At 31.6% G+C, this 26756-nt stretch overlaps 1 protein-coding gene across 1 annotated transcript; it reads right to left on the bottom strand.

The window, feature by feature from the left end:
• Positions 1-2688: 2688 nt before the first annotated feature.
• LOC106120860 (Carbonic anhydrase-related protein A) lies at positions 2689-26263 on the bottom strand. The gene is made up of 11 exons (XM_013316327.1): positions 26077-26263; positions 13258-13343; positions 12884-12931; positions 11251-11387; positions 8813-9004; positions 6981-7076; positions 6648-6714; positions 5956-6110; positions 5438-5575; positions 3925-3970; positions 2689-2844 (listed from the first exon to the last, which is right to left on the bottom strand). The coding sequence occupies exons 2-11, from the start codon at positions 13307-13309 to the stop codon at positions 2771-2773; spliced, it is 1005 nt and encodes a 334-aa protein (XP_013171781.1). The 5' UTR covers positions 13310-13343; positions 26077-26263; the 3' UTR covers positions 2689-2770.
• Positions 26264-26756: the final 493 nt, after the last annotated feature.

Raw genomic sequence — 26756 nt, 5'->3', positions numbered from 1 at the left:
GTAAAAGTAGAATAAAACATAATGCAAATTGAGTAATATTACTTTTGCCAACGCTACCGCGTTACTTCGTCCTTCGCTGGCGCGAGATGAAATTATAGACATTTTTAGAATCTTGTGTCGGTCTTGATATTTTTAAGATCACAGATTATTTATTGAGAAACTTCTCTTAAAAAGTAATGAATTTGGTTTTTATTAATTTCAAAAATTTCTTGTTTGGTATTATTTTTGAACATCACCTTTTTATATCATCCATCAATTGAATCAATTAAACAATTTATTGCTGCACACTGTACGACATGGAACACTCTACGACACGGACTATTTGCATTCATATTTTGCAAGGCTTTTATGTTTAAAAGAAAAATGTTTTAGTGTTCATAAGCAGCTGAAAGCTGAAAGTTTCAAGAAAGACAACCGGCTGCTACGGAAACGGAAGTTGAGCCGCAGACAACATGGCCGCCGGCCACTTCCTCCTGCGGAATTTCCTGTTACGGAGACCTTTCAAAGGAACATTAGTAACATACTAAGATATATTCGAATATTTTAGTTAATATGTACTGAAATACCCACAAATTGAACTTTACGAATGATTATTATTGTTTTTGAAAACGTCAAGTGTTGTCTTATTTTGAATCAAAGTAAAAAACCATCGGAAAACCTGCTACTTATTATACAAATGTTTTGTCTTTTTAAAACTATAAAAAAAACAAACAGAAATAAAGATTTAATTTGTGCAAAATAAAGTAACTAACGTAATTCACGACATGTACTTTATGCAAAATCGAGTGTCGTAGTGACAAAGTTGCAGAGTATGTTTGCTAGATAAGCAATGAAACAAGAAAGTGGGAAACTTTGCAGTATAGCCTACCCAAGAGGAAGTGACACCGGAAGTGTCCGGTGGTGGCGCAGTAGCGACCCCCGTTTCCGCCGGAGGTAGCGCTTAGACGTAGAGATCTACGGCGTAGCATATGTCTACGCAGTATGCTACATATTTAGTAGCTAGTAGAAATACTTAATTTTTTCGTTTATAAACATAAAGAACAGACAGTTTTTGTATCTTATTAATCTTACTAATATTGCAAACCCGAATATTTACATTGAGAGATGGATGGATAGATGGATGGATGTTTGTTTGAAGGTATCTCCGGAACGGCTGTATGGATCTCGCTGAAATTTGGCATAGATGTAGAACATAGTTTGGAATAACGCATAGGCTTCTTGTTAAGTTTGTTTTACACACAGATAGTCTATTGTATTGCATAAATATTATGTTAGAGTGGACTGTAAAAGTAAAAATACATACTACTATGATAAATGCTTTATTCATAATATATTATAACACTGGCATCTATTCTAAAATGTTAAATTCCATAGGTACATTACAGTTACGTTAACAATGCTATATTTGAAAACTTTTTATATTTAATGATAACATATGTATTAGCTATATATATACTTAACTATATAAACATACGGTAATAACAACGCCTAATATTATGTTTGAAAATATGGAATATACATGCATGGAATGTTATTTTTAAGTTACATATTAAAATAACATATTATACTTTAAAGCTATTAGCTTTAAAGTACTACATTATTGGTATATTTAATTCTCTAATCATAAGCTTTTTATACACTATATATTACATAGACATTTATAATCCAATATAGTGTTTAGATAAATAATATTCAAATATATTTACTTACGCAAACTTCCACAAACGACCCACAACGTGCTCATTGGTTCGCAAATTTTTTTTTAATAATTTTATTCAAGTTCAATACCGTAATGCGTTCTCATGACTAAATTAAGTTTTATTTAAGCTAACAATACTATAGATACTTGTTTTAATGAGTTAATCACAATAAAAGCTTGTTCTACATAAACGCAATGATCGTGAAATCATAGTATATCTAAATCTTGCAATATTTATTTCTTGAATCGCTAAAATATGTTACATAAAACATCGCTCGCCGCCGCTTCGCTTTAGATGTATATGTGACTTTACTTATCATATGCAAGCAAATATATTGAAAGAAAATAGCCATTATATTTCGTTTATTTAGTATATATCGGCATATTATTAACACCGTGGACGTATTACGATAGTCTATTTAAATAAGTTTTATATAACAATTATATACAAATTTACATCTACGATTATATAATTTTAGTACATGTATTATTTTAGCGAAGATTTTTTTTTGTATGAAATATATTTGTATAAGCTTAATATTATTTTGCTTAAAAATATTATATCAAGGAAGATATTGTCTACACAATTGACGGTTTATATATACTAGTACAGAAAGCAAGTCTAAATATGTTTCTAAAGTAACTCATTACCTATCTGTAGCATTCGTTGCGTTATATTTGGCTCGTTCACGTACGGACACGTTTTGCCGGTCCAAAGGTCTGACATTGACTGCCATCCCCTCTTTCCGGCATGTACTTATGGCGTGTACGCTCGAGACAAACAACACTACGTTTATGCATACACTACACTATGGATACATTGTTATATTTATTTTGTTCTACAAAAATAAATATAAATTAATACGTTTATTCTTAAAGGATTTGGATTAAAATAATATAAATTAAAAATTAATTTAACTGGATATATATATACTTTTAATAATAAACAATGAAATAGTTAACATAACATTTTAATTGGCGATTTGGATTGTCAAATAATATATACAATTGAATGATAACGAATTAAAATTATCGGTAATTTGTTAACATGTAAAAGCTATAATAATATATTTAAGTAAGAGATAACATTGACATATCGTCAGCGCTTCGATATCGCATGCTGTGTTCACGCGGCCATTGGGTAGCTGAAAAAAGATTTTTATTTAATTATACTAACTGTAATATTTCGCTGATAAATATATCCTGGTCCTTTTCTTTCTTTTTAAAAATAGAGAGATAACAATATTATGATTTTGGGTAACATCAGACGATTCTGAACTGAAACTCATGATTATGATAAAGAAAAGTAATCAGTCAAAACAATGTTGCAAACAATGGTGACACTACTTTCAACAATTTTCTTGTTTAATTTAGGTATATTCAATGATGTAAGCTAATAGCACGATAGCTACGAACTGTTATAGCCAAATATACGAACAACTTGTTCACTGTTTTTCTAAAGTAATGCAGTATGCTATAAATACTATAATTATAAACTACAAAGCATTAATTTACACACAAAGCACACGAATATAACAGCTCTTTAATAAATTTAAATTGTATATCTTGCTACAAAATACGTGCCTATAATAAAAGCAAACATAAACATGCGTATTAAAAAGTAGCCTAATTTTAAAAAGTTAAACAACTTCAAAACGACCTTTTAAAAGCGCAAGTTGTAAAGAAGAAAGGTGTGCAACAAACAATACCTATTTCTTGTGACATTTCTTAGTAACATTCTTTCGATTGCATGCAAGACTTTTTTTCGAACGTGCCTTGCGAGAAAAACGTGCTGAAATTACATTAAATTAAGTTTGTTTAAGTTATGTTATGAAGACAAAACTTTGTAGATTTTATATCGTTAAACATTGTCACTAACTAAATTACACCTATTAGGGTCTATCACGAATATTTGCGTGACATTGCGGGAACGTATTCGTTCCAATTACGAAAACGCCTATCACAAATATTCTTGCTAGGCCCTCAGATGTTACGCGCCTACGAATTAAGATTAGCAAAGTTGAAGGAATAACATATACAGTCTTTATACAGGCGACAAAAATTAGATAAAATTACTGTGGAATTTTCTTTATAATTACCTAAATATGAAACTGCTATTTGGATGCAAAAGTTTAATAACACCAAGAGAATATTTATAGAGAATGGATGCATTTCCATGCACATATCCAATTTGTTGTAAAAATAATTAAAAAGTATAAATTTACCAGTGTAATGCATGTTTCTGTACATATCAGGACAGTTGCTTGATACCTGTAAATATAAAATATATTTTAGTACTACTACAACTTTAAGAATGAATAAAACATATTTATTTTATTTATTACATTATTAACATACTCATTGCGGTATTTTAAAGTTATTTTGAACGCTATTTCTAATTTATTTTTTTATATACAAAAATTTTATCGACTTAATATGATAATTATACATTCACTTATTTGCATTTTCTTTTCAAATTGAAATTAAAAATATTGCTTATAAACCTATTTCGTATCTCGTAAAAATGTATTGACATTTCTAGTAATCATACTTTGTTATATTATCCTAATAGTAATAAACAGTGTTTATTTGTATTTTGTCGTTCACAGTCGCTTAGTCCTTAGACCGCATAGTTCGGTTCACATTAATTTAGCTAATGGAGGTGTTGTGTAAATAAATTATCTAACAGCTTGTCTATGCAAGCCTAGTGTACACTAAGATCCTGCAGCGATTTATCGTACCTCGATGCAACGGCACCGACATGAAGTTTAATCTTGTTTAAGCAGCCGTATCTTAGTTGATGATAAATTGAGTATTAATTGTTGTGTTATTATTTAATTTACATCGCCGGAACTTTTTTTATAGTTGAAGATATACATCGTAAATAATATCTCTAAAATAACGTTGTGACCACTGTCCATAGATATCTGGGGGCCTAACACGAATATTTGTGAGAACGCTTTCGTAGATTCAATGACAAAAATAGTATTAGAATTTGTGAAGCGCCACTATCGGATATAAGGTTATCTCGTATTTATGCGTTACGAATATTTTTTCACAATTGTCACTCAAATATTCGTGATAGACCCTTTTCAATTAGTCAAAATTGACAGATGCATACAACTTGTAAATGCAGAGTTGTCTTAAACAAATACTAATTACCATTTGTAAGTTTTTCTATTCATATTTATCATCATCGAAAAATTAAAAATTCGAAATTAAAAAAACATGTTAATAATATTTAAGCTTTCTAAAAGGTAGTAAACGTCGGCTGTGTAATATAAATATCTTGCTGCACCCAGTTTAATGTGCAACGCTTATCTTTAAAATGAACGGCTCAAAAACTAAAAGCGGTAAATTTATGAAAGTGCATCCTGTAAGCTTAAACTCAGTGCTTTCCACTCTACCTAACGATATTTACTTGAAACTCTATAAATTTGTTTATCACTAATTAAAATATGAATTTAATAAAAGTATAAAAATATTTACAAAAATATATGTTTTAGCGATGTTTATATTTTAAGGTACTCTCTCTATCCAACCATTTCGTATTCCTTATTTATTAAGAGCAAGAGATTGGATTTCATGGTATTCCAAAACAATTTGTATCTTAATTCTTTTGTTTTGTTAAAACACAAACCTTTGCCTAACCCAAAAAGAGAATTACTGACTAGAAACCTATTTCTTTTCTCTCTTTATCGTCAAGACAAAAATTCCGTAAGAGTTATTGTTACTTACGGGTACTCCTTGTTTGTTAAAGTTAATGTTGGTCCTGACAGTGCGGTGGTGTAGAGGCTGCACCGGTCTTGCGTTGTTGCCCAGCGGAGCCTTTGGGGATATTTGCGATCCTTGCATTAGACGACGGATGGCGTACATCTGTTGTTTTACAGAGACGTTGATTAGTCAATAAAGGATTCCTTAGTGTAGATATACATAGAATTAAATTGACACGGACTGCTTTAGTTTATTGATCAATGACTAACTTCCGCACTCATTCCATAGTGCGTACCTTAGTACCATGTTTTCTCTTTTTTAGAGAATAAGGTAGCAAACAAGTGGCCGCTTAAATTCGCCAATATCGCGAATTGACCGCTGCTTATAGACATCTGCATTGCCTAACTTAAATAGACATGGAAGGGGACGCACAGGTAAAGGATAGTTCCCCTTCCTATAGCTTTTTACTAATTCTACACGATGGAAAACCAGTGAAATAAGTTTCACTGAAGTAATTACTATAGCAGTTTGAGTTAACTTACTTCCTGTTTTGAAATATAAATCGGTTTGTTAAAGATAATCCAGACGGCCGTCTCCCAGCAACCGGGGTGTGTGGTCGAGCCTTCATATGTGAGGTACTGTTGGGTGTCCGGTAGTAGAGAACTCAGAGGTAAATGCTTGATTGGGAACGAGCTTCCTAAACAAATGTTACATTCATAATAAAATATAGTAAACATTCAGGGCTTTACCATAAAAAAAAATCAATTCAAATCCATTTTAGTTTAAAAACACGTCAACCCCTTTTATACCATGACTGGCGCGTATTTTTGACGAAACGTTGCCTTGCATAATATCAATCTGCGGCGGTCAAAGGGTTAAAACACGTTTTTATATATTTCTGTAAAATATTATAGAATATCAAAAAATACTTTTATTTAATGAGTATTTTCTGTGAAAGAATTCTTCAATAGTAATTGCAAGTTCTAGGAATTAATTACCATCCAACGTCAGTCTGTTCTATTTACGGTTGATATTATAAAGCTACAAACATACGTAGATTCTAGGAAGGGACTCAGTTTTGCTTCACTACACTGATTTGTTTAACTTATTGTAAGCAATGATGCATATTGAAATATTATTTCTATAGAATTGTTACAAATATAATATTATTTTAAAATTAAATTAACTTAAATGAACAGAAGAAAATACTAAAAATATTAATGTATTTTCGTACCTCTGAATCGTACATTACTGAAGGCGCTTGTAATCAATCTCAAATCTTTGTTTATTGGTTCGCCGATCTGTAACACATTTTAACGTTATTTCATAGTAATAGCAAGACTTAACATCAATAATTTATATATAATTATTTTAACAGGTTCAATGCCACAAAGGTTTTTAATTATTAACTTTTTTATAAGTCTGTAAACGAGCGAGCTACCTATATTCGCCGAAATATCGAAGCGACCGCTGCCCATGGGTATCTACAATTGCAGATCCGTTGCCTACTTTTTGTCTACTGAGCAATGGCACTGAACGTGTTGTATTTAACACATTGAAAACTCACTTGAACCATGAGAGATATACCGACTACGCCTTGAGACTTGTGTTGAGCTTCGGACATGTTATGATAGAGTTCCTTGTTGAATCCATAAAGTTGGATCTAAAACAAGAAATATGAACTTTGACGACATATTAATAAATAATTTATTTATTAAACTTGTATAAACAAGATTTGCATAAATCAGAAATTCCACTGCCAAAGAACAAGGGTATGAGATTGGAGACAAAGTGTTTTTTCTGTAGCCTTTATGTGTAATCAGTCTTTAAGCAAACGTGAGTAACGATTAATTTTTTAATCTCCATTAAGATACTTCTTCCTTTATTACTTAGGGGCGAGTCCACCCTTTTAAGACATACTAAATGTTTTTAATTTGTTGAGTGGAAATACCCAGATAGAGAGCAACAATGACATCACCTAAGGCAAGAAGATAAAAGTAAGGAATATAAATTAAAAGAGTATTATAATGTGTAATAATGTTATTTGATGGAATACCCCAGTTTACGGAGCTTATATAAGAAACCACAAACCCCGCAATCAACAACTGTTTGATAATTAAATGATTGGTTTGGTTTAGTATCTGTCACGTCATTAGCTAAAGACTGACTAAAATATCAATGAAAAACAATATAAATATTATCAAGAAATATGCAGTTGCATACTACTTTACAAGAAATTTCTAACTATACTAGCTATTGGACGCGACTCCGTCCGCGTGGGATTAAAAAATAGATAGTAGGCGATTCTCAGATCTACTAAAATGTATATAAAATTTCATAAAAATCGATCAAGCCGTTTCCGAATATGGTTATTAGCATTGTGACGCGAGAATTTTATATAAAAAACTTCTATATTTAAATATTTGAAACAAAAAGAAATCACACAAGACACGTACAATAGAAAGTGGTCTATTGATATAATTGCTACAAACCTCAACTTCCAATGTTAATAACCCGTTGAACAATCGTATCCAAATAGAAGAGGTTAAAATAGCTGAAGTTCGGAAGTTTATTCCTCGAGGGACTAATAACGACTTTCCCGATAATGACAAGAACTTTGAGGTGTTAATTTGTAATGCAGGAGATTGTATGAAAGTTTGTGAATCTGATATAATACAATGTTTTAGAAATTTTGAAATACTTAAAGCGATGCCTTTTTAATATTATTGTTAGAAATTTTTTATTTATTACATGAAGTAATTGTTAAAAATCATGATTTTACATAAATAATATATCGTTGAAAGAACCTCTAACTAATTATCCGTTATTTACTAATTTATTAAATTAATATAATACGTAATAATACATTATAATAAACTAGAAGAAGTATATTTTATAGCATAGATAAAGTGAACACATTTCTATGTAAAAGTGTTGAATGTATAATAAATTTAAAATACATTTGAAATGGAAGATGGTATCAGGTGAGCGTGGATTGCGGGCGAGGCGGCATAGTTAGCGAGATCGCCAGACTGTCTGCATTGTTCTCATTGTTGTGGTCAGATTTAAATAATTGTTTAATATTAATTTTTGTGTATACCCACTATAATATATAAAAAAAAGATTTATACTTTTAGCAAGCACAAAGCAACATATTGAACAATGTTTAAAAGAGACAGGAAACTAATTTATTGAAAATTATGATCTTAAGCTTATCTAATTGACTCGAACTGAATACCACATTTGTTAAGCGCAGTTACGTCTACACATTAAATAGATCACACGATAGTCCACCGATGAAATGAATTACGAACTCAACTTTTAATAACTAATTAATACTAATTATCTTTACATTAATATTTTGCAGACGACACAAATTTCTCAAGTGTAAAGACATACCTCCCCAGGAAACGTATGGTGGTCGATCTGATGCTCTGATCCACGATGATCCTCAAGGCCGTAGTGGAAGTAGATCTCTTCAAACTGGTACCGATAAGAGAGCGGTCCACCACTTATGTTCACCTGATGTTTGGAGTCCTTGTCGACACGGAATACTAAAGACTGGCCGGTGTTTTGTAGAACACCGCTCACCTGTATAACAAGGTAATCGTTAAAAGTATTGGTTATTCGATATGTAATTAAGTTATATCCTAATGCTGATTTGAAATTTATTTGAAGCTCAAATAGCCTAATGGTTAAGGTTTCGGGCATACGATCAAAGGGTTAAAGAATAGTTGGAATGGAATTGATAAACAAACAAGAAATCTGCTGCTTTTTATAATTATAATGAAGATTGTACAGACCATGAGACCAGCAATATTCATTTGTATAAACAAATAGTTTTTCTAACCTAACTTGCATGGTTTTTAGCCGCTTATCAAAACATTTCTACAGTTTTTAATTTCTTTTATTATCTCATCGAAGTTTTATCAAATACTTAATTAATTAGAAATCTATTCCATGTATTCTTGTGCGTGTTATTGTATAATAGATTCAACACATTTTTAGCGTTGATCAAAATTGATTAAGGCGTGTAACATCAAATGAATCAGGGTGTGAAACGAGTGGTTGCCCCGCGGCGAAGCGATACTATCAATCAATGGGCCCACCTTGATTATAACCTTGAAACTTACTGCGCTTTGACTACAAATGACGGATTACTGTTACACACGCGAATACAACAAGGGAAATTTTTATACAAAATTTAATAATAGAAAATTTGGAGTCGAATTTCAAGTTTATACCCTTGTAGTTGTTGCGTGGGACTGCGTCCGCGCAAATTTAAAAAAAAAACTGAATAAGGAGCCTATATATTCTTCCAGACTATGTTCTACATTTGTGCCAAATTTCATAAAGATCTGTTGAGCCATTCCGGAGATACAATCATTCAAAAAATCATCCATCCATCCATCTAAACATTCGCATTTATAATATTAGTAGGATAAGATGGTACTCGATTTATTTATAAATTAATAACAACGCCATCTATGTAGAATTTTTTGAAATTGCAGTATATTGTATTATCAAAGGGCTGGTTTTTAAAATTAAAACTGTACTGTATAAATTACTTGTATCACAACACTTATCTTACGAGGTCAAGTGGAATATTACACGGTCAATTTGGTAATATAATTAGAATTGCAAAGGACAAAGCGTTAGTGTAATGCGGCAAAAACTAAAGCAACCTCACTCGAGTCTAGAACGGGACCGGCAATGTATGTTGCAAAAAGTTTGCGATAGTCGTTCGAGATAGACTATCGCTTCGAATATATTACCATGGCATTACCGGACTGTAATTCAGTCTAAATGAATAATTACGCACGACCCCATTTGGAATATTCATTGGGCTGCGTGTTTAGAAACGTGATACGTTGATTTCAAATAACGGAACCGTAAATTCAAGAAATGTTAACTATCACGTATTTTAAACCTATAATAAATCGTAGATAAATGCTGTTCATAAGTATTTTAGTGGTAGAGTAAGATAACGTCACTTTGTAGCCAGATTACTTATTTAAATCATGTGAGTATTTCTATGAGTTTTCAAATTTAACTTTGGCTAGTTGCTCGAGGTAAAATCCCGATAAATTCCAAATAATCCCAATTAAATACAGTGTTTTGTTAAAAAAATAAACTTAATTTCTTTAACCCTTAATTAGACGAAATTTTTTTTACCAATAAAACTGGTTTTTTTTTAGTAAAGTCAAACTTACGCAATTTTCTCTAAACTAATTTAGTAGATTTTTTTTAATTAGTTGTTCGTCACACTGGACACCGTCGAATTGAGGGTTAAAACGCTTCAGTTAATTTATAAATGAAGTCACATTTACAAGATGGTAATTAAAAATACTTTCATTGAATTCTTTCGCAGGCAACATAAATCGAGTCGCGTCTCTTTCAATGAGAGTAAACGCGTCTATCACGGCAAGCTTAGCATGTTTTAGAGCAGGATTACACTCTGGTTGCAATGTTAATTCGCACATTTTGCCGGCTTTACACACATTTTCGACCCTCCGTCGCGTGTGTAATTTTAAATTTTAATTTGTTTCGTATTACGTGTTTTGATATATGCGGGAACATGGTGATTCAAATATAAATAAATGATGCGGTAGTTTTAGAGATGATCTATAAATATAACTATTTTATAGCAATAGCTTCCATTACCTATGGACTCAGTCAAATCCTTCTATTCTTCCCACACTTTTCTAATAAGGATACATGTGTATGGAGATGGACTCGATAGGATAGAAGATGAATAGGAAAATGAATATATGTAAAAGATAATTTATCTTATTAAGACTGAATACATGTATCTGTCGCTATCATTTTGTTTTTACCTTGTGCTTATCAAATTGTATATCTCTCAGCCATGGGTCAAACAGCAGCTTCTCTGGCTCGACGTTAACGGGACTTTGGCGACGACCCTTGTTGCACATACTCCATTGAGGGTTAATAAGTCCCCAGAATCCTGGACCTGTGGTGAACATCAATTGTTAACTTTATATCCATAAAACTCTGTTCAATGGTTACTTAAACCCCGATTGTACATTAAATATGAAGAATCTACACTAAAGGCTTCTTAAGTATCAAATTAACGACTCACTAATAAAAGGTGAAGAATACATTTTTGGATTTTATTATAACCCAAATACACATTGTATTTGGGTTATAATAATATCTATATTTATGCTTTATGACTAAAAGAGCTATGTGTATAATCTCCCTTATTTAGATTAATACTATCACAATGACGAATCAAAATTCATTACACATTACGTTACTCAAATATAAAGGACCCTATTCAATGCCCTTAAATAGTTCCATAGAATTGAATAGAAATTCGGGACGCCGCAAAATTTGGTCATCTCAGTGCACTGGTTCGTGGGTAATGTTACATTACGATATAATCACGTCCGGTGAGACGTATTAGTATGCTCTTTTATGTTTAAATTTTAGCGAATTTGCACAGAAACATTTTATCTTTCGCTGTCTGAACATATATCGTAGTTGCACAAATAAGATACAAGACACTAAAGATTTAGTTTTTTTTTATTTAAGTGACTCTTATTGACACGGGTTCGATTGACGAAATGAAATCAATTTTTTCGTCAAATTAGAAAATTTTGTTCTAAGTATATTTTGATGTTATTTTTGGTGTATCCTGTAATAATAATGGTATCGAATAGTCTATGAACGGTTTTTTCGTAAAATGACAAAAACAAATGAAGAAATTTAAGTATGTTATATGAACACTACATTAATTTAATTAACCTCTTTGCGTATTACGCTTTTAATTTCGTTGCCGTATTCATGTAAGTATATCCAAATAGACTTGTTAATGTTAAGTGAAGTCGGAAAACCGAAAATGGATAGCTAAGTACGGTCGCGTCGGTCGTAGACTGACTATTCAATGTAATGACACAAGTGAGCGCGCACTATCATTAAGATACTATCAACGGTCATTACCCGGTGTCATTACTCGGATATGTAGCGTACGCCCTACTTTCGAGTGATGGATAAAAACATATTGTCGATTTTAAGATATTTCCTACAATGGCTTTTGAAAGGTTAACTTCGAGAGTTGAAGTAATTGTTGACAATTGTAATTCTAAATATGAATCTAAGTTTGTTTCAATTATCATAATGTATAATAATATGATTAATTTTAATTATCTAAGGACATCACTATGTAAAGTTAACAAATGTATTCTGTAGATTTCAGCGCAGCTTTATAAAATGCCTGTATTAAGTTCGCGTGTATTAGCTACCTTCCCATAAAAGTGGCGTCAAAATCGGTCCAGCTGTTCCGTAGATCCGACACAGAACAAACACGGACTTGCACAGACGTAAAGACAAATATTTTGCACGATGCACCATGTGCAAGAAATATGACTTTTCCTATATCATGTACTACATAGTCCAATTTTATTATTAATTAAGACGAATGTATAAAATGGTTTTAAAGCTCACCTGATATTCCATCGTATGTCCACCATTCCTCCCAACTGCCTGTTATATCTGAAAAATACGTCATGCTTAAGTAAAATACCAACAACATAAACATTGCTACGTATTAAAGGATTAACGAATTTGAATAATTTCAAATACTATATGTAGGATGAAAAAGACTTAGAAAAGACATATCTTATATGTAAAATTCTCGTGTCACAATTTTCGTTCCCATACTCCTCAGAAACGGCTTGACCAATTCTTATGAAATTTTGTGAGCATATTGAGTAGGTCTGAGAATCGGCCAACATCTATTTTAAATTCCCGCGCGAATAGTGTCGCGGGCGACAGCTAGTAATTCAATAAAACAGTCGCAATACAACAGCTTAATTTACCTTTTATTGAGAGACATAATAGTGTGAGGAACAGCAATGACCACTGCAGCATCGTGACTCAGTTCACTACGGGCCCCGCATCTGGTCTGTAGACAATAGCAAAAGTTGTAGTACACAGTGTAATTAGTACTTTGTTCTTACTATTAATATTATAAATGTTTAGATGGTTGAATATTTGTTTGAAGGTATCTTCAGAACGGCTGCATGGATCTAGCTGAAATTTGGCATAGCTATAAAACATAGTCTGGAAGAACACATAGGCTACTTTTTAAGTTTGTTCTTAATTTAGCGCGGACGGAGTCGCGAGCGAAAGTTGGTCAAGATAGTAATAATTCGAATTCGTTTGATGCTTTCAGAAAGAACACCACTCGGATCGAAAAGACATCGAGACCTCTCTTTTTAAACTCAAACCAATTTATTTCCGTGAGATATAACTTTCAATAGTCTAATGTAATACATATTATTGCAGCATTAATATTTAAAATTATAATGTGACCGTAAGCTAGTAAAATACCTCGCTTCGTTCTCGTTTTCCTAGCAAGACTAACTTTTAAAATAATTAGTTTTTTTTTAAAACAACATCGTAGTCAACATAAGCACTTTCCACATTAACTGGAAACGCAACTTTCAGATACACCCACATCCGGTGAGCAACGAGCTTTGTCTACCAACCGCTGTTCGCTTCCTGTTTGGCTCCGTATACTTTTAACGACTAGACTAAATGCTTTACAACTATCAACCCTAACATCATTGTATTAAGTACCATTTTCGGATAAATCTATTCGAAGCCAGTTTAGATTTATGCATTTCGCAAATGTATTTTTCACAATACTTCTTTTTCGTTGGGGAAAAGTTCATATTTAATGAACCATTCATTTTGTTGTTATTGTTTGCTTACGCTAAAACATTACATAAATCATGTTTTAACGGAATTTTTAGGCTACCTATTATATAGCGGAATTTATAGGCTAAAAATATTACGTTAATTATAATTAACGTAATATTTTTAGCAGATGTAAGTATTGTTGAGCCCATTTAAAAAAAAAATAGACAAAGAATTAATTGTCATGAAACTTTTAAATCAGTCTGTAAATGTCCGTATTTTAAAGGAAAACCATCATACAACCAATTATCAAACAATAGAATTTAATTAACTAAATAATTATTGTCATACAAAGTTCTACTAGAGTTGCAAGTGGCAAAAATATAACAAAACTATTAAATGTTGGCTTCATTTCATAATGTTCGCAAAGAGAATTGTAGCTAGGGTTGCCACCCCTTCCGGTTTGGATAATTCATATTTGGTCTAAGTTTGACATCAGTGTAGGGTATAAGGTTGAGTAAAATGAGTCATTTGACGTCGTTTTCATACATCGTCACTAAGGTTCTAAGATACACGTCAATTTATTGTTGTGCGACAAGTCATGATTGGGAAATTTTTGGTAGTTTTAACCAATGTTCGGATATAGGTATACTGTGACAGCCCTAAGTAGCAAAACAAGCTCCCCCATAGTTATCAATAACATTTGGCGTCGCCCCTCCGACGCCAGTCTGTCCGGCGCCACGGAGTCTGCGTCTTCCGAACTAGATTGTAGCCGTAGAGTGTGCTGTATATATAAAAACGCATTTTTATTTAACTAACTGTAATATGACCTTTTGGCAATTTAAATGGATGGTTAAGTATCATTTTACGTTCATTTTAAACTAAAATTAAGTTTTGAGTTAGTAGATAATTATGTCATCAACAAAACATACACTTAATAACTAACATTTAGAAGCTCGTAGCCCGTAGCCTGCGCCGGTAGCTCGTAGCGGGCTCGTAGCTGGTAGTACACTGTATAACATTGTGATTTTTTTCCTGCCGATACATATATCTGTTTCAAATAGAATATCATGAACGACACTATGTTGTGATAAAACTACACAAAGGGTAGAAATCTACACTTCCAGATTTCTTATGGTTACTTAAGAGGGCTCAGTGTTGCAGTAATAGGCATAAAATCCAATGATAATTAACAAAAATAAAGCTCACAAGAGTACAATTTGGCCGACATTAGCGTTATCTTGAGCAGATTGCGGTCACTGGCTTAAGATAAGAATGTAATTTCCTCTTTCCAGTTGTATCCTTTTTTAAGGATGCCGAAACAACTCTCTTATATGTATAAGCGTGTTGTAAGATTTGTTGTAGAAACTAACTTATATATATAACTTTTGCTGTTGTTAAATTCGACAATATATCAAACTGTATTTAAATAATCAAAATATATTGAACAAAAAGTTTTTTTTATAACTTACTTCTTACTTATATTATAAGTGCTTATGTTTCGATGGATGGATGGATGTTTGAAAGTATCTCCAGAACGGTTGAAAGGCTCTCGATGAAATTTGGCATACATATTGAACATAGTCTGGAAGATCGTATAGGCAACTAAATATGATTCTTTTAATTCCGCGCGGACGGAGTCGCGGGCGACCGCTAGTAGATAAATAGTCATTCATAAATAGGAAATGGAGAAAATAGAGACAAAAATAATATTCATCATCATCATCATCAGCTCACTATACGTCCCCACCGAGGGGCTCGGAGCCTACACTAAGTTAAGGGTGATTAGGCCATAGTCAACCACGCTGGCCAAGTGCGGGTTGGTTGACTTCACACATATCTTTGAATTTCTTCTCAGATATATGCAGGTTGCATCACGATGTTTTCCTTCACCGTAAGAACGTCGGATAAATGTACATATGTAAATCGTAAATAGAAAAACACATTGGTACATGGCGGGATTCGAACCCAGGACCTGCAGATTGCAAGCCAAGTGCTTGACCACTGAGCCACCGACGCTCCCGAAAATAATATTAGCAAATAGAAAATGTACTATTTTTATCAACCCAATCTTGCGTATACTATATCTAGTAAACAAAATGAACATAACAGATATACTGAAATAGTTAAAACTGATTAAATCACGAGCTTGTTATTTACTAAGTTGCTATAATACTGTGAATCAGTGAAGTGTAGCAATTAACTGGTGCTAGCTTTCAACGAAGACAAATATGAATTAGCCGTGTTAATCGCCGCGGGGCATGCGAATGTGAGGATTTATTCTTTAGGGTGGACTGTTTAGGCACTAAAGTAAAGACTGGTCTTTATAAACAACAGCTTATCGTTCTAATCGAAATGCCTTGGAAGTTGCTGATATTATTACAATTTAAATCATATGAAAATCGACAAATATATTTACTTTGGATTTTATAAACAAAAATATAGGATAGTAGCCATTTATTTTTAGTAAATGTAAATTACAGGCGTAGCAAGGACTTGTTCACAGCAACCTATGAAATCGCAACCTAAACAGTGCGTACTGAGTTATTGTTTATGAGTTTTAGATTGTATTAGTTAGAATCAATTGGCGCGAATGACGTGCTTTCCTTACAAAGTCAAGTGTCAGAATGAGTTGTGAGGTTACATAAACGTCGACATTTTAGTAAGGCTAGTGTTGCGTCAATACACTAGCACATTTTTGGATTTTCTTCCTAACATAAGTAAGGAAAATAAAAAAATTATACTTTCATTATTAAATATATCTTTATTGTGACGTTACTATAAGCTTTAATTTCCATTCTGTTTCCGACAAACGTCTGATTTATTAAAAATTGGATTAAGCTCGCAAATGGAAAATAACAACACAAAGCGTTTATTTTTATTCAAAAATTTGCGGTAAGATTTACAAACCGATCCAATCAAACAAATTTATCAGAATGTATTGGAGGAATAACGTATCGAATTCACCCCTGAAATACAAATAAAACATTTCGTCGTCCTACACACCGTAATGTAATGACATTTTTTTAAAAGGAAAAAAAATCCTATCTAAAATTTTTTACTTTTTTTATATCATAAGGTGGCAAACGAGCGAGTGGCCACATGAAATCGCTGAAATAGCGAAATGACCGTTGGCCATAGACATACGTAATTGCATATGCGTTGCCTACCTTTAATCGACGGAGAGTAGGATGCACAGAAAGAAAATATTTTCCCTTTCCATGCATCCTCTCATCCGGAAAGTCCACTTTCCATACATTCCTTATAAGAAAAAGCGTGGGAAGAGAAAGAGAACTAAATTAGGCCTTCGGGACGCAATTACTTATTTTAATTAAAGCTGTAGTTATTATTATAACATGAAATTTCCTTTTACCAAGGCTTTATAGAACAGATTGATAATAATCACTCCGTAGATTATCGAAAAAAATTACTGCATAGACCTTCCCAAATAATTTACATTAACACCGATTTTCTTCTATATCTTTTGGCCATCTATTGGACTGAGGAAACCTTGACCACTATGAGTGTTTAAATTATTTACTTGAACAATTTATTGCTAATAAAATTTGTAAGGTATCCAAAACGAGATTGAAAAAAGGAAAAGACAAAGAAATATGATGAAGTGTAATGTTCTATAGAACTTTTATCAGTAAACAAATTTGTAATATGAAAATGTCATATATTACGCAACGATGTAACGCTTGTACAAATGCAAGTAACAAGTATAGGTAGTGGTGAGTTAATTTAGTAGAGTGGGTTTGCTCGTGCATTGTCATCGCTTGTTTATCGCCGACCGAGCGTGCCGGCTTAATGGTATTAAACTTGAAGAATAACTGTTCTTTGAACTAAAGATTTGTTTCGACTCCATAAATAAACTTAATAGTCGAAGTGACATTTAGAAAGACATTAAGTAATTTATCCACATCATGGGGCACAAAAAAATTAGTCAAAATTATAAATCTCTCAATCACTGCGATGTACTTTTGAGACTATGTTCTTTAGATTTCTATTTAGTTCAAAAGTGTATAAAAAGTTAGATAAGGTTATTACACCGCCTTATTTAGAACTAGCTGTCACCCGCGATTCCGTCCGCGTGGATATATAAAAAAAACTTAATTAGTGTAAGCCCACCCATCCATCTATCCACATCACATCCATCTAAACATTCGCATTTATAATATTAGTAAGTTAAATAATAAGCATCTCTTCAAGGCATAAATTCAAAAAAATATTTAAAAAAAGGGATAAACAGTATCCTATGTCCGTCTCCTGGCTCTAAGCTACCTCCTGACTAATTTTCAGCCATATAGGTAAAGCCGATCTTGAGTTAGTAATACTGAAACTAACACGACTTTCTTTTATATATATAGATAATCAACATTGAGTGTTCGAGGAATATTCAGTTAATCGGTATTTACAAAAATTCTACAAAGTACTAATTCTAATCCATTCGGATCGATGTCCTAGAATCTTTATTGAATACGTTATAAATAATTTATTGATTTTCAAGCATGCTATTCGTTACAATCATTCGTAGATATATCTCTATAGTTAGGTTTAAGTAGCGATCATAACCATGAGTGTATAGCAATTTCATGTTTGGAGCGCGGCTTGAGTTTGCGTTTTATAGTTTCCTAACTGCGAATTCTTTAACACGTAAAGTGATATCCAAGAACGGTTCAGAGTCGTTCCACTAGCTTAGAAAGTCTTAGAAATATTATAGATAAATATAAAATTCAATTGAATATTTATTTGGTACTTAGATGAGCTGGCGTTGAACTTTTAAGAAATATTTTGAATTGATAAAAGTTTAATTTTCAGATTCATATCAGCAAAGAGGTTATAGCAATTAATATCTGTGTTTCTTGCAGTTCATCGAATTATGATGTGTCTCATTAAGGTTACATGAGTAAACCAATAAAATATAATTAATAAGTTTCTCCCAATGAGAGAATGTTTGACGATTCAGATTGATGAGAATCGAATTGCGAAAATATCACATATCACATATAATCTAAAAAGTTATAAATTAAAAAAAATATTATAATTTTGAAAACAACATTTTCAATATGTCATCAGTCAATTTTTGTGACTGTAACATAACTGTGATGTAGCAATTTTAGTATTTGTAATTATGCGTTGGTAGGTGTGATGTGATTGCCCTCAGCAGTACGCGCGGGGATGCGCAGTAAAATTTAATATTTATACCACAAGCGCTGCGGAATGGCATTGCAACTAGATTGTTTCGTTGCTTATTTAACAAATTGTTTACACGATTTTCTTTGTTAAGTTGGTACTGGATAAAGTTGAACTTTTATACTTCTGACGAAGATACGCCATGTTGTGTACGATTAATTAATTCTATGAAACATTACAGTTTGTATGGTAATTCATTTTTTATTGCCACACAAACGAAATAAAAAAACATCAATTTTAACGGCAAGACAAGCTCGGTAATAGATTTCTTTAAAAATTCATATACCCTAAAAATTATTAAAAAATCCAACGATCGTCTAAAATATAGATTAAATCCTGAAAACTTTCGTTGTATACAATTAAAATTAGTTGTAATTACTACTTATCCTACAGTTTTTACTGTACACATATTTTTAAATACGAAAACATATAATTAAACAGTAATTATCTTTTAACCCTTAAATGGACAATGTTGTTTTTAAACAACATACTAAACATCACAGATAAAATTATCTTTATTTTATTTTTTTGTTAATTTTGACAACTAGTTCTTATTTCTGAACGAATTTTGTACTTTTTTTAATGTTGGCACTATCCAATATTTTTATGCATTAAAAATAAATGATTACACAAATATATTTTTTTAAAACGTAAAAAAAAAAATCGTCCATTTAAGGGTTAACTTATAAAATATTTCATAGATCACTCTACATTGTGATTTTAGGGAAAGAGTTCGCTTGAAACATTTATATGGAATTTAGTGAATGTTATTTCTTACTTAATTAATATAAATTATACGTTTTTCAATGTTTAGTTTCTAATTATAGTCTCTGTATGTCGAAAAAAAATGTTTTGTTTAATAAAAATAAAGTTCTAGAGTTATTAATTAAGTTTGGCGGTTTCGAATGGCCGTTTTCTTGGCTTTCTCTTGAATAATACAGAGTCAGTAAGACTATGTTCTTGTTAATATTGCACACTCTAATTATCCGAGATTAGTTGGGTGATGTTAGACGTTGCGTTACCGTGGCATGAACATCTCGAAACATCTAACTTGATGAGATTAACTGTACATTAAGCTTGAGCAAATTACGTTAACTAGTTGGGATAACATTCCTTAGTAAAATATAATCTTACTAATATTATAAATGCGATTGTTTGGATAGATGTATGTATTTTTGTTAGAAGGTATCTCCAGAACATGCGTAGATGCTGAAATTTGGTATTGTATGAGATATCCTTGAAGAACACATAAGCTACTAATCAAGTTTGTCATTAACTCCGCGCGGGCGCAGTCACGACGACAGCTGTTTTAAGACTTAACAATTATTTACAATTAATCATTTGATAATCTTTCACGAAATTTCGGGAATATCAAATTAATTGGATTATTTAAGTTATATTAAAACTTTAATTTTTAGCAAGCAGTTGTAGACCAATGTGCTAATACCATTTCAATTTTGATTTAGTTAAATATTTTATATTTTAACTCCCTTTAATAACGGTGTGCTTTTTACATTAAGACATTCTATGCTTCTCAAATCAGAATAACAAAAGTACAATTAATAATGTCTTGTCTCTAAAAAAAATAATAAAAAACAAAACATTAGATTAATATTCGCATGTAAAGATTAATAGAGATTAATTCATAGCCTCTGACTTAGCAAAAATTATACATTGTACAGTTAATCATAAGATCATTAAAAAGGTTGATGATTAATTTTAATTACACTTATGATAACGGTGTCGGGATGACTTGTTACTTCTTTATACAACTCTGTTTTAGTTGATTGATTAGTTCATAATTTTGTCTGATTTTAAATACACTGTAATTATTCGTATTTTGCTTGTAAATAGTGTTATAATTTAGTCTATGTAAAAAGTATAATATCCTACAATCATCAGTCTTATGTGGTTCCTAAAATCGGTAAGCTTTTTCGGCGATTTTGATGAAATTGATTTACTTTTAATACAGTTATGAACGACCGAGACTTAATATGTTTGTCAAAGTAACCGATATTTTTTTGTTTTTACTATTTCTTGTAACAATTCCAAATAATTGCAGCCGGTAATCTCGTGCTTCTACGGTCCTATAGTATAATCTATGGTCATGACAATAGAATGGCTGGATGGATGGACGAACCCACATCAGGTGGATAAGTCAATACCCTTGCTTTTTAGACTACTAGCTGTCGCCCGTGACTCCGTCCTAGTTGAATTAACAAAAAATAAATAAGTAGCATATGTGTTCTTCCAGACTATTTTCCATATCTACTCCAAATTTCAGCCGGATCTATTACGCCGTTCTGGAGATACCTTCAAACAAACATTTATCAATCCATCCATCGAAACATTCACATTTATGATATTAGTAAGATTGGTGCATTAAAAATGTTTGATTTTAATTACTGTTAGTATTGACACAACACTAGCCTTACTAAAATGTCGACGTTTGTGTCCCCTCACTATTCTTTCTGACACTGGACTTTGTAACTAAATCACGGTATCGCGCCAAATGATTCTATCTTTATTGTCTAAAATTATATACTTCTAGATAATTTCAACATGTCTTTATGTTGCGTTCCATTCAACTTTCGACTTTAATAACATTTATATTATATATTTTGTTAATTACTTTTAAATGTAAGCGAGTACTGGAAACGAAGCACAAAGGCCACGTAAACGGATACCCTTTGTTGGTTCACCTCATTTCCTTGATTAGTACGCGGTTATAATAACATTAATGTGCAGACCAAAGCGATCTTGTTTGTGTTAAAACTCGTCGACGGTTAAGGATAAATAGTTGTAATATGATGTAAATTTTTGTGGAATTTTGTTCATTGAATTTTAATTTAAAAGTCAATGTTCTTATCACACATATTTTAGAGACGCATAATATATGTTTTTCATAAATACTATTAACTTATTAAAACTTTCGTGAGTCATTTTGATTGACGAAAGATTTTTGACGGGTCCGAAACTAATCAACGTGCCAGTACGTTTTAATTTGACATAAATTTCCGTAGCCTTATTCGTTAAAGAAATACATAAATAGAAATAATGTTGGAACACGTGTAAAGCGCACTTTATTTCATGCCTTCCAGTTTGCAAGACGTCGGAGTATTAAAGCAAGAAGAAGAAAATTTAATCCATAAGCCATAACTTTCTTTCAAAAAGAACACTCTTTTACAAAGAGCCTCTTTGCCGTGACTGCGCCGGAAAGTTACTCGTTCCTTTACAAGGATCATCGAAAAAATGGATGCGTACTTATTTTAAATAGAATAGAAAAATTAGTTAAAGGGAAAATAAAAAATTGTACATTTCACCTCATACAAGAAATAAATTGAATGTGGTAAATATCATTAGAAAATAAAATGAGAGATGCAATAGAAAAATCTTATTTTAGATGGAAAAGGTGCAATTAGATGCTATGTTAGTTGTTGTTTTTATTTTAACTTTAGTAAGGGTATTTTAAGTGTAAAAATTACAATTCCTTGTCACTTTTTTACCATATTAGTAATTAATATAATAAAATGCCGCATCCAAAATTTTCGTATGTCGATTAAAAAAAGGCGTTTATAAGTTCGCTATGAAATGAAGTGCGGCGCCCCGCTGTTTAATATAACGGCTCATCTGTTCACCTCAGACTTGTGCGGAATATGCCAAACTTTCACACGTCAACTTTTTGCAGGTCGGCCATTTTATGGAGCAACCCGCGCCTGGAATGAGGGTACGTAAATTTTGTAATATCTTCTGACTTTAAATACTTTTTCTTACAATACGCGAAGTAATGAAGTTTTTGAATAATTTTAAATTGTAATAAGACTGATCTTTTTTTTTGTGACTGAGTAGTCACTGTTTGCCTTGAGGAGGCATTTACAGTTTGAGGAGGCATTTACAGTTTAAGACTGATCTAACTACTGGTTTGTTTATAACTGCAGCTATGGGTTTAGAGTGTAGTGAAACCTGTATAATATTGTTGTCTTTGTTTTATCAAAGAGTTAAGAAAGAGATAACAAATGTAATAATACAACTCTGCAGTGAAGTTCTATATTACTTTTTTTATTTTACACTATAATTTTATCAGCCAGTGTTCTTTTGGCTGTTTAACTAAGAGACCTGTATTAAGAAGTTGAGTACTTTGCACAATATTACATTCGAATTTAGTGTGAAAAAATTGATTTAATATATTCCCTAGATTTTATTTATAAACTTATAACAACAATTTTACAGAAAATTTTCCTGTGTGTGAATGGGTTTGTGTGCGTATACACATATACATGTGTTTGTGGTATTCAAAAATTATATATTATTGTCAAAATACAAATGATATCCGATAAACCCAGATTAACTATAAAAATATATTTACTCAATCTTCAATCGTCAACTTTTTATGTGTGTTACCGCGTAATTGGTGTACCGTTCTTTAATTTTTTTTTGAACAGAATAAACGTTAATTAATAACACAATTAGATCGTTGAGACGTCTTAATTAAATATCATTCGGAACTCTCCAATCTGAACAGAGGTAAAACAACTTTCTGGAATTAACACTTGAAGCGCCACGCGGCGCCGGGACAACTTTGCTACGAAGCAGGTGCGAATCGCTTCTAAAATATGTTAATCCGACCAAGTCTCTTTAACGTGCTTGAAATTCAAAAATTAGACGACTTTTCTCGAAGTTTTCAATCCGGTATTAACCTTATCATGCGGATGATCCAATCATTTACATCACAGGGCCGTGGTTAAGAAGTTCTTGTAAACGAAGTATTTTAGTTGAAAAACAGGCATCGAAAAAAGTTATAAACAGCGCTTTATGCTCCTAATGTTAGGATGTTCTATGTGATAAAATATACATATGACGATTTTTCATACGAAAGCCACCGCAAGTCAAATCATTATCTATTATATTTTTTTAATTTCCTAAGACGCAATTTATCGAAATCATTATTTAGTATAATAGACAAAATCGTGAATAAAATAGTGTTAATAAATTAATTTAACAAAAGCATTCCGTTGTACGAATTGGTGATATCGTTCGCTGGTAAATCGAACAGCTCGAAAAGTTTTAAGTGATTAAAGAATATTGATTCGTGGTAGGAGGTAATTACTTGCGCTGTAATATTGACATATTAAAGTTGATAATTAATACTTAGAGACTGGTTAATCGATATCACTGTTTTATGAAACGCAAATATACTTTTTTAATAGACTTTTAAAAGAAGGTTCATAATTCTTTTGTATGTTTTTTTCTTTTTCTTAATCGACAGTAACATTGCTAACGATTTTTGATAGATTAAAATCTTTTATGTACACATTCTTATTCAAAACGCACTATAGTTATTACCACAAATCTTATCCCTTTGTAATAAGTGAATTTGTAAACATAAAAATATAATAAACTAGCTGTCACCCTTGACTCCGTCCGCGTGGAATTAAAAAAAAACTAGTATGTGTTCTTCCAGAATATGACAAATTTCAGTGAGCTACAAGCAGCCGTTCTTCCATCTATCTAAACTTTCACATTTATAATATTAGTAAGATTAATAAATTGAATTCTCAATCTATTTTATTATTAATGTTTTAAACAACGTATAAATATGTTTAAATTGTATATTCAATGTTATAATAATTATTAATGCAGCTTGTAAACATCATAGAAGTCTTGATTATGAATGCCCTTAGATAACTTTAGATAAACACAATCATTAAATAGGTCTCTTGCGGGTCAAAAATATATCCATTGCAATGATTTTTACTAATACGAATGAATAATTAAAAAAATGAGTTGGTAAATTAAAGTTTTTTGATAATAGTATTAAAACGCAAACGTAATAATTAAAATTAAATTAAATACGGAACTGTTAACTAGTTATTACTGATTTATTTAGGCAAAAAAAGTATGATTAACTTACTAAGTAGTAGTACGCCTGGTTCCTAAACTAGGCTCTAGACCCTTATTATAGGTGCCAGGACTCTGTCGTCTTAGTGCTATAGTTTAAGTAGAAACTTAGTAACATTATAGAATTGCTTGCCTTACTTAAGAATTAGAAAAAAAGTAATTTACAATTAAAATGTCTTAAATGTATGTATGTGCATGTAAACATTTGTTTATAATAGTCTCACGAAAGTTTAAAGTGACGGATATGACGGCTGATAGAGACGTATGGAGGAGTAGTACATACTGTGCCGACCCTCGATAGGGATAAGGGCAGATTGATGATGAGTCTCACGAAAGTTTATACAATTTAATTATTAGTTATTATTAAAGAAAGAAAAAAGCAAATGAATTAAAATACCCAAAGTAAGTACTTATTTGTAAAAAAAATCGCAGAAATTATGACCTCAATGGATTTGAATTATGACCACATTTAAAGTCATCTAACCAACGTACTATAAAGTAGTTACATTTTACTAAAATTATTTTAATGGATCAAGAATGTTAGTATACATGATTGTAGACCATTATAATACTACTTATATTTGATTGCGTTTCATTGTAAAGCCGATCAATTCATATGAACGTACATATTAGATATAATTGTTTGTCTTTTATATTTAGGAGCATTGTATTTTTTCCAGTTTATTTATAGATTTATATTCAATAAAAAAGTTACCGAAATTTGAAATTATTTCTTAAAACAAAGATGAATGTTGATAATTATTGTAAAGCGTTAAAATGTACGGAAATAGGAATAATTTAAAAGTTATGTATCAAGAAAAGATGATAAAAAGTGTCATTAAAAGAACATAAAATCAAATTAACTTAACACAAACTAAATCTTGAACATAGAAATTACGTACCTTCAAAATTCTATAGTAACTTCTTGATGTATGGAATAAAACTGAACAAATTTATAACGAATTAAAATTAAATTAAAGTCAATTGTAAATAATACGTAAAGTTTTACGAGTTATTTCATCGGGAGAGCTAATCATTCCCGAACACGTCTGTCCTCGCGAAAACCCGCGGGCAACTGAACGTATCTTGGCTGCCTGTCTCCTCTTTCATGAAATGAACTGAATGCTGTAACACAATTCAATAAAGAATTAAGAAATTAAATTATTCAAGCAAAACAAGACTTTAACTACTAGTAATAAAGATTAAAATCAGTCAAGAAACGTGTTGTTTTTAAAGTACTTAGCTGTTTGTTTGGGAGGGTCACAGAGGCGGGAATGAGTGTACTGAAAAAAAAATAAGCCAACCGCGTCTCAGTGAGTTAAGGCTTCAGGGGCGGGTTTTCAGTGAATATCTTTAATTAAAACGGCAACTTTTCGTAGTTTCAATGTGTAATGAATTGAAGTTTCCAGGAAAAAAAGTGAAAAAGACACCTTCGCTATCCGTGGAGCGTGATTAGTCTTGATAAAAGAGATGTTACTATGAAACAGAAAGTTATTTGGATGTTCGGGAAAAACAAGTTATATTTCACGGTAACGCTCGTATCTGTAGCTTTGCTATCTGTGTCTAGTAGTAAAATTCCATG

The sequence above is a fragment of the Papilio xuthus genome, unplaced genomic scaffold (genome assembly GCF_000836235.2).
Source record: "Papilio xuthus unplaced genomic scaffold, Pxut_1.1 DF826949.1, whole genome shotgun sequence".
NCBI classification, from domain to species: Eukaryota; Metazoa; Arthropoda; class Insecta; order Lepidoptera; family Papilionidae; genus Papilio; species Papilio xuthus.
Note: the sequence above shows the minus strand (reverse complement) of the source record. Positions and strands in the feature narration are given on the sequence as shown.